Source organism: Podarcis gaigeae (genome assembly GCF_964106915.1).
Source record: "Podarcis gaigeae genome assembly, chromosome: 2".
NCBI lineage: Eukaryota > Metazoa > Chordata > Lepidosauria > Squamata > Lacertidae > Podarcis > Podarcis gaigeae.
The window spans coordinates 46376107-46386065 of NC_139679.1; the positions used below are offsets into that span (position 1 = coordinate 46376107).

Sequence of the window (9959 nt, forward strand, 5' to 3'; positions counted from 1 at the left end):
TGATGCTTCACCAAAGACCACTAGGTTTGCCCCTACGTATTGGCTTATATTTACGTATAGAGAGTGGGACACACATATACCATCCTCCATTTCACATTGGGACATGATTGGGGGCACCTGCTCAAAAAGATCTAGAACTATTTTATGCATCCTTTCTGGTTTGAGGAGATGATTTCCTTTGATTTCAGACCTTCTCGTTTCTTTTCTCTGCTGACATTTGTTTTGTTTCAGTTGTCTCTGTGCCGAATACAATACCACATTATTAGACACCCTAAGGAATTTGATCTTTTCAAGATATTAAATTTTCAACTAACTGTCACAAAGGATGAGATTAAAAAGGAGGCGCTTGCTTAATTTCTGGAAAACACCATTTCACAAGGGCCATTAAATAGTTATCAGACACCACCGCGATTTTCATTGAACAATTTGCCCTTTTTAAAAGAGGAAAGCTAAGCCAGGAAACTAATTTATAAAACCCAGATATAGGAAGGGTCTGAAGGACATTTGGGCAAATCACCACTCCTAAAACAAAGTCAGCCCAGTCAAACCCCTCAAATGTCAATCTATGCCAGGGTTGCACAACTTGAGATGACCAAGGTGAACCCAATCTACCAGCTATGAATAGTGACCATCCCAGATACATGATGACCTCCCCTTATTTTCGCAGTCCTAGAAATGCAACAAAAACAAGAAGCTGCATTTTTGCTGCTGTTGGGACAACACTGCCAACCAGAGCAGATGAGCCGTATTCAGCTTGGTGATCCAAAGGTAGCAGAAACCTGATCTATGCAATCCAAGCCACGATATCCCATAAGCAAAGAGCAGATACTCTCCAGAAGATGTCCAGATAGCAAGATGCTTCTGCTGAGTTTATCCCTATCAGGAGAAGGAGAAAAACAAGAAATAAGGGGTCACTGGGAAAATCTATCCAAATGGAATTTTAAGATGATGGAAAGTGCAGCTTTAAATCATTTGGCATGATGTATCTTACTGATAAAGCCTCTTAGATGATTTTTTTTTTTTTTGGGGGGGAGAACACTTCCACTTCCAAAAGTCTAAGCCTGGAATTCTTAACCTTTCCTGAATTTCTTGACTAGCTGTTGCAAAAACAATAAACAACATATCCCACGCACAAAAAGTATACTAGTTTCTGCATGATTTCTGTTCGGTGAATTTGAAGCATGTTGTCCCATAGGAATTTCATTGACGTTTCATTCTTGGGTTTCCCCCTCCCATTCAGGAGAGTATGTTGTGATGATGACCCATTTCCATTTGAAGAGAAAGATTGGTTACTTTGTCATTCAAACATACCTGCCCTGCATTATGACAGTGATTCTATCCCAGGTATCCTTCTGGCTCAACAGAGAATCCGTTCCAGCAAGAACTGTCTTTGGTAAGTGTCTTGTACACTGGTGACTGGTGCTCAGTTCGACTGGTAAGGGCGAAAGTCAGGGAGACCAAACATAAGTGAAGTCAGAGGCAGTGACAGACAGAGCTACTTCCTGATTGATTGTTAGTAAAAGGCATGCCGGTTGGGGGCTGGCTGAGGTTGGTGGGGCAGCTCTTCAATTGCCCTAATGGACCAGCCTGCTCTGGTCTTGTAATAAGCAGAATAATTGAGAACAGTTTCCCTCAACCAGTGTTTTAGCACCTCTTATCTCCAGGCTTCTGTGGCAATATCATGGTGTTAGACAATAGCAAGACAAGGACCACAGAAACCAATAAAATGCCGGTCTGTGAAGTCTATGGCTGTATTGTGCAATGCACAAAGTATTGCATGGACAAAGAGTGGGCCCCATGCTCTCCAGGCACCAGCAGCTCATCCACTGATGGGATGCCTGCTGAATGTAGGTAGGCCTTCCACAATCCTGCGTGATCAGGGTCCTAAGCACTTGAAAATTTCTGTCTGTTCAACAGGCTTCCCTGTTGAGCAGGCAAGCTCTGTATGGCTGGGCAGTGTGGGAGTGGTGCCAACAGGGGATGCTGCAGCAGGAGTAGGACTAGCATGCACAGCATTGCTCTTTGGGTTTGGTCCATTACTGGTGATGGGGCTTCCATGAAGGATTCTATGAGACACTGTCAGTAGCTCCAGACACAAAGCCTCCTTTCTCAACTGGATGCTCTCCAGATGAGAATTGTATGCAATTGTCTGCTGTATGTGGGAATGGCAGTGCAAAACACCAAGTTAAGGAAGGCTGCACAGAGCAATTCAATTCATTCTGGGAGGTTATATATATTGCATTTGACTAGGTTTTCCCTTCTAAAGCTTTATGTTTAGCTATCATGGAAAAGGAAAACCTCCAAATATTTCATATGAATGTAAACACACAGAAACAAACAGCAGAGTTTGATTCATTATTCTGTGAGTGACCAGGGTGCTTAAATTCCATTTACTTCTCTGTGATTTAGGCTCCAATCCTATGCACATTTACATGAGAGTATAAGCAACTTAACGGGCCTGAGCAGACATTCATAGGATTGTGCTGGACAGGACTTCAGCCTTAAAGTCAGTTTTTTCTACACAAATCGTTATGCAGTTGGAGACATTTCAGAATAGGGATGACTGATAATTGAAAGGTCATATTATTTCCCCCCTCTGACAATAAATAATGCATCTGAATATGGATAGTGCAAGATATTTCTGATTGCTCTGTGTTTTGGCTAACACTTGACACAGTGGAAATATACTGCAGCAGAGATTTAATACATGAAATGTCTGCAGTTGTCAAGGTAACTGGTGAATATGTGATTTAACGCAACGGTAAGCAATGCAACAGAGATACAGACCTCTCACTTTCAGTAAAAGCTCAGCAGCTAGTTAAAATAAAATTGCTCAGCGGCGGGTGAGCAACAACACTACTCAAAATGCAAAGTATATGATCACAGTGGCATTTCCCCTGTTATTTAATCAACATTAGCAATATTTTTCTTATTTCATCAGCATTAGTCTTTAAGCTTGTGGAGAACAGCTTGAAAATGTTGCTGCAGCATGCGAGATAGGGCTCAGAAACAAGAAGACAAATGGAAAGGACTATTCATTTCATCTGAAAACCATTAAGCTGGCTCGTCCAGTTGAGGCATAGCCATAACTGTAATTTGCCTCAAATGCCAAGAGGGATGTGATTCCAATCAGGATTGCCTCAAGATGTTTTTGGTGCCTCAGGCAGAAAAATCCAAATGGCATCCCCTAGTGGTAAACCATCACAATCATCCAATTAACTGACATTTTGCCAGTTCAATGGTACAGCAAGAGTCCTATTCAGGAATTATAGTAATCCAGGCCACAGGGAAAGGAGAGTGGGGACAAGTACGCTTCTCCACATGAGGTAAAACCCAGATGTCAGCATTGCACAGTGAGCCTACATAAGAGGCTCCCTGCTGTGAGGAAGGTGATGGGGGGGCAGAGGATGAGAGAGCAGCAGAGCTGGTGTGCCCATCCCCACTCCCACTGTTTCTGTGTTCTGTTTTCAAATTGTTTTAACACCTAAATAGGGTTTCCTTCTGTCCTCTCATGTGGACTTCCTCACCCTGTCCAGTGGTCAGGGACAATCCTGATATGACTTGATTTCTCCAGCTGCAACCTGATGATTTCCTATCATCAGTATTTATGGAAGATAGAAAGCATGGGAACTGCCATAAATCAGGTGACTGCATTGCATTGCAGGTGATTGGACTAGATGACCCTTCGTGTCACTTCCAACTCTCTGTGATTCTATGTTACTGCAATATCTAATGCTGCAATCCTGGGTTCATTTGCCTGGAAGCAAGTACCATTGCCCACAGTGGAAATTTATTTGATGTAAACATGCACAAGATGGTGTGGTATATATAAAAGTAGCTACCCTGCACATGTTCAATACTATCTGTTTCATTTATGAATGTTTCCCCATAAAACATCACAAAGCAATTAACAAAAAAAACAAAAAAAACCAGGCATAAAACAAACTTCAAATCCAATAAAAATATAGAATACTTGAATGAAAATAATGCCTGTCACTCAGTGTGTTTTATCTATAGCTAGGATGTGAGGTATCTGAAACTCCTTCCACGTGTCAAGGAGAGCTTGGATTTAGGATTTGCCCACAGCAATGCCTCCTACACACACACACACACACACACACACACACACACACAAACATACAAGCCCTTGGGCACTCTAAAGTAGCACTTTGGATCTTGACTGATCTGTTCCTACATCTATATCTGGTCCAGACTTCTCCTTTGGCGGACTCAAGTTTTTTGATCCAGGGAAGGGATCCCCCAGGCAGAGTGGGAGTAACAACTTTTGCCAATCCCTCCTCCCTTGGTGGCTGCCAGTGCCACTTCTCACATACATCCAAAGGGTCCTCCAAACATCTGGGACAGTGTGAGAGGTAGCATTGAGTGCTACAGGGGTAGAAGACAAAAGCCACACTCCCCTGCTCTGCTTACTGGAGCACACCCCAAATGGAACTCTGGTCAGGGGATGCTCCTGCTGGTGGTATTGCTAAACAAACCTGAAGACGTCTATAACTAACTACAGTTGAGAGAGCCAGTGTGGTGTAGTGGTTAGGAGCGGTAGACTCGTAATCTGGGGAACCAGGTTCGTGTCTCTGCTCCTCCACATGCAGCTGCTGGGTGACCTTGGGCTAGTCACACTTCTCTGAAGTCTCTCAGCCCCACTCACCTCACAGAGTGTTTGTTGTGGGGGAGGAAGGGAAAGGAGAATGTTAGCTGCTTTGAGACTCCTTCGGGTAGTGATAAAGTGGGATATCAAATCCAAACTCTTCTTCTCCTCCTCTTCTACAATGGCATATACTCAAAGCGATATTGCAGTTGTGAGGTGGATGGGATAGGCAACAGGGTGGCGATTGGATGAGTTCTGAAATGTTCTTGCTTTGCTTTGCAGGAGTGACAACTGTGCTGACAATGACCACCCTGAGCATCAGTGCACGGAATTCTCTCCCCAAGGTGGCTTACGCCACTGCTATGGATTGGTTCATAGCCGTGTGTTATGCGTTTGTTTTCTCGGCACTGATTGAATTTGCAACTGTGAACTACTTTACAAAGAGAGGCTATGCATGGGATGGCAAGAGTGTTGTTCCCGAAAAGGTAATGATATACATTGTCATATGACCCACTGTATGCATTGCATGGGAAACATGATCCTACAAAACCAAAGTGCATGAACTTGATAATCTGTCCTAAACATTCTCATTCAAATGTAAGCCCCTCTGAGTTCAATTTACTCTCTCTGTCCCTCCCCCTTGAATTAGGACTGTTACAAGGAATCCAGTATCATTAATTCCTCCAAAAGATGTTACAACTCAGATGTTAGCAGTTCCCTTTCAACATTAACAAGCAACTTATTTATGAATTCAGCAGCCCATTAAGATTTTTTTTTAAAAAAAGTTCATATCTGCATTGAAATATGGAATTTACTGCAGCTCCTTTTCAGATTGCAGCTAAGAGTGAATCACACATACGCATGTGAATTGCTGAGCAATTGCATATATGTGTGAAACAGCTAACATCAATTCAGCACCTCAAAGACAGCTTGCATATCACCCTTGTTGCCATGTCAAAATAAGACTTTTCAGTTGAGAAAATTTGGACATTCAGCAGTGAGCCACCAAGGGATGATTCATCAAATCACAAGACATCAAGTGATGTATATGCACGTGCCATCCAGACCCTTGAGTCTGAAAATAATAGCACTGGGGAAAATTGTGATGTTGGCAGAAGACTGCACGTTGCTGGAGGCTTTCTTGGAGACGATGCCAAAAGGTTTTGTTTAAAAAAGTAGGCAAGGGGTTGGACAGCGTTCACCTCTGTCAGTTTTGCTGCTCTCTGCCTCTTTTCTCCTACATGTGACATCTCTATGGTCTGTACAGGCCTTTCCAGGCTTCCAGTTCAATTAAATGAATAGAACTAATGGCAAACTAATGGATTTTTCATTTGGAGCTCGTTCATTTGGATTTCCATTCATTTAATTGAAATGAATGGAGAAAATGGAGTTCTCTCATCTAGAGTTTCGTTCTTTTCTAAAAGGAATGTGTGTAGTTTTGCCACACATCTCTGTGCTCAGGTGCACTTGGCAAACATAGAAGTGACACTTTCTCCATGCATGGCTGCCAACCAGTTACTAGCACTCTCATATGCAGTGCTGTAATGTAATGCACTGGGCTAGCAAATAACTGTTATGAGCTTTTACAGGCACTGATTGTGAAATTCAATGCTTTTACTACAAAGTCTGCTGCTGCAGCTCAGAAGCTGCTGTGCAAAACAACATGTATAGAATGGGAGATTAGGTGAACAATATAATCTAGGTAGAATTTCAAATGGGGGGGGCATGCATAATAGGAATTGTGCAATCATAGGAATGTCTATTCAAAATAAAATTCCACTAAATTAAATTGATTTTCTCTCAGGGAAGTGTGTAAACAGTGGTATCCCCTTCTTCTACATCCTACTCTGTCAAAGACAGCCTTTTAATTTTTATGGGAAAGGATGCACCCATGCTTACAAGACACCCTTCTGTTAAAACAAACTTATCTATATAAAACAGCCTACATATATATATTCCCCTCAACACATGTATCTTTAAAGTTCCCCATGACCTTTAAACAAATATCAGAAAATTTTGCCCTTCCTAAATGTGCACATCTGCTTTTGTGCATAAATGGCAGGGAAATGCAATCTCATGGTTTGTTTTTTTACAATATGGAAATATCCATGTGGAAAACAAAAGGAATGTTTTGCATATTCCTAAAACATACGTATGTTTCGGAGCCGTCCAAGCATTTGACTGGATGGTTGAATGGATGTATTGGATTAAAGTCTATGTTTTCTCATTCCTAGCCAAAGAAAGTAAAGGATCCTCTGATTATGAAAAACAACTCGTTCACAGCACCAGCGACAGCAACTAGCTTCACCCCTAATATCGCAAGGGACCCTGGACTAGCTACCATTGCTAAAAGCGCAACAATAGAGCCAAAAGAAGTCAAATCTGACGCAGCAAAACCTCCAGAACCCAAGAAAACTTTTAACAGCGTCAGCAAAATTGACCGACTATCAAGAATAGCATTCCCATTGCTTTTTGGGATTTTTAATTTAGTGTATTGGGCTACCTATTTAAATAGAGAGCCCCAGCTTAAAGACCAAAACCCTCCTCCTCACTAACCCCATTAACCATATATATAGTTTGTTCAGTCTCTTTTGCACTGGGGATTGTCTTATTAATATTATTATTTTTGGTTTTAAACACACAGCAATTCCCATTTGCTTCATTGCCTCTGTCTTAAAAGAAATTGAGATTTCCTTATTTTATGAAGTAAAAGTATATTATATATATATATAAATATATAATAGAAAAGATATTAATTCTGTACTCTAGGGCTGTAACAATGTGATGTAGACACCTGATTCTGAACCGTGAATCTGAACAAGAGAGGGAAATGTAAGAAATCCAAATCACTTGTAGATAGCCTATTGCTGAATGTTCCCATAACAGATGCTGTACATGTCAGAAGAGAAATATTTTTATGCAAAATGATAGAAGGTAAAGCAGTCTTTATATATGTTCATGTTGCACATATGGTATGGTATTTTCCATTTTTGGAGTGCTACTTATTTTCAGTTCTTTTATAGAATATATACATCTTTCCAAAGTGGTGGATTCCAGAAAATACAATATTTTTCCTAGATTTATTTTTCTTTCTTTCTTTGCCTAAATTACCAACCACCAGTTTAAAAAGTATATAATGTTATTTACATAAAAGGAAGCCTACTTACTAATGGTACAGGTTATCACAGAATAGCACATTTGATTAACGATGATGAATGCTTTAATATGCTCTCTCGCTGCAGTCTTATTTTAAGCATCAGATTGTCACTTGACTTGATAATATTGAATCTATTGCACATTAAGTGCAGAGCTCTAATTACTTCTAACGCGTTAGAGAAATCGACTCTTGGATTATTTACAGGGTGATTTTTTTGTTTTGGTTAGGTCTTTGTTTGTTATAGGAAGGGGGAAAAACAAGAACACAGTTTTGCAAGCTCTAGAAAAGTTGAATGTATTATTTTATAAAACCGTACATTAAAAGCTTTAGATTGAAATATAAGGATAGGAGAAAGACAAAATCTATTATTTCGATAATATTTGTAAATATACAGCATGAGATTGTACATTTTTTTACTTTTTTATGTTCTTAATATATTGTGTACGGTTCACCTCTCTAAGCTCTTAATATGTTATATTTTAAAAAGAAACATATTTAGAGCCTGCAGTTAAAAACAAAAAAGGAGTCAGTGGCATTTAAAAGAAAATGAAAAGACTAAATGTAAGAAAGACAAAGAGGAGAGCTTGGAATTAATTCCATTTGTAAAGTGGCTATCTGTACAGTACTTGCAGGTTGAAGCTGTCATCCAGTGTATATTATTAGGCTAAGACTGGTATGCTCAGGTAACGCGTGAATACAAAAAAATATGGAGTTATATTTGGTAGGAAAATGGTAAAATATTTAAGACAAAAATCATCTGTATATTATTGCTATATTTGCTGATACATAACTGTTAATTATAAGTGATGTAATATATGTAGCATTAAATACAGAAAAAAACATACACAAAAGAATGTACAGGAAAATACATTTTATTGAGTAAACTTATTACATTTCATTTTTACTGTAGCAATATATTTGTAGGAACAATATGTAAGGGCTTTAAATACAAGATGTCCATTTTGCAAGTTATTAGTATTCCCTTCAAAAAAATAATTCTAGCCAGTTTCATTTCTGATGAGAATTTATTTTAAGAGGGGAGAGTCAAATTTCAGAGACGGATATTTTCAAAATGTTGGAGACACTGATGGGGTTTTGGAAGCATTAACGCAGTGGTTCAGAATCCATAACACATGGTAGTGAATGCATTTTAAAAAAACAATGCTACATGGACCTTCAATCAAAATAGCTAATAAGATAGTCAGTTTGATATATGTTACAGGCAATGTTTTATATACTCTTTCTCAATAAATCAAGAGGTTGCTGCTCACTTAGTATCTACAAAATGAAATAGTTAACTTTTTCTTTAGAAAAGGAGACTTTTTTTAAACAAAAAACTAATGCTTCATTGTCTACCATTTAGTCCTGTCTAAACTTGATGAGCGAATTTGATTGGAGCTTGCTAAAGGAGGATGTGTAATCTTCTGGTATTATGTGTAGATATATGTATAGAAAATAAAATAAAATAAAATACGACTCTTTAACTTCGGTATTTGTTTATCTTGTTATTTTTGGCGTTTAAACTAGTGTGTTCATTCAGGGCGTTTTACCTTCCTAATTATCCATTTTGCTACTTTTTGGTCTGCATTTTGCACATTAGATGTGAATATTACTTAACTAGTCTGCTTTTTTGCTATGCAATGACTGCATAATATCATCTCTTAGTTTGTTAGTCTATGTGAATAGTATATTGTATAAACCTGATTGCACAGTTTATCAAGGACACGGTATTCTCTCTATGTAGCTTTTTTACAGTGCTTTGCTAAACCATGTAATAATAGTAAGTCTTCCTTGAAAATAATGATACACTCTTATAGAGGACAGTTTCTGTTTACTCCTGGGATAATTTAAAAAAACAAAAACAAAAGATGACATTGAATGTTTATTGCACCTCAGTGCAGTGATGTGGCAATAAAACCTAAATCTATAATAGAGGTTGTTTATGGCAGACGCATGTAATGCTTTACAGAGTTTAGCAAAAGCTCGTTATTTTATGTCATACTGTAATTCTAATTATACTAATAAAGTTAAAAAAATACTACGAATAACACAAGTGAATGTTTTTTACTTGGCTTATTTTATGTTTAAACATGGCTTCATTTTAAGACTGATTTGATAAATGATAAGGCAGACAGAAATTTCTTTTGCCATGTTATAGAAAATGAGTGATTTGGAAGGAGTGGCAGAAGACAGCAT

The 9959-nt window shown here is 38.8% G+C and overlaps 1 protein-coding gene across 6 annotated transcripts in view; it reads left to right on the forward strand.

The window, feature by feature from the left end:
* Window positions 1–9251, forward strand: part of GABRA1 (gamma-aminobutyric acid type A receptor subunit alpha1) — a 36335-nt gene extending 27084 nt beyond the window's left edge. For all 6 annotated transcript variants that reach the window (XM_083719425.1, XM_083719426.1, XM_083719427.1 and 3 more), the window contains 3 exons: window positions 1241–1393; window positions 4889–5091; window positions 6841–9251. In XM_083719425.1, the coding sequence (XP_083575551.1) occupies window positions 1241–1393; window positions 4889–5091; window positions 6841–7161 (677 nt within the window). In that variant the 3' untranslated portion in view covers window positions 7162–9251. The remainder of the gene's footprint in view (window positions 1–1240; window positions 1394–4888; window positions 5092–6840) is intronic.
* The last annotated feature ends 708 nt before the right edge of the window (window positions 9252–9959 follow it).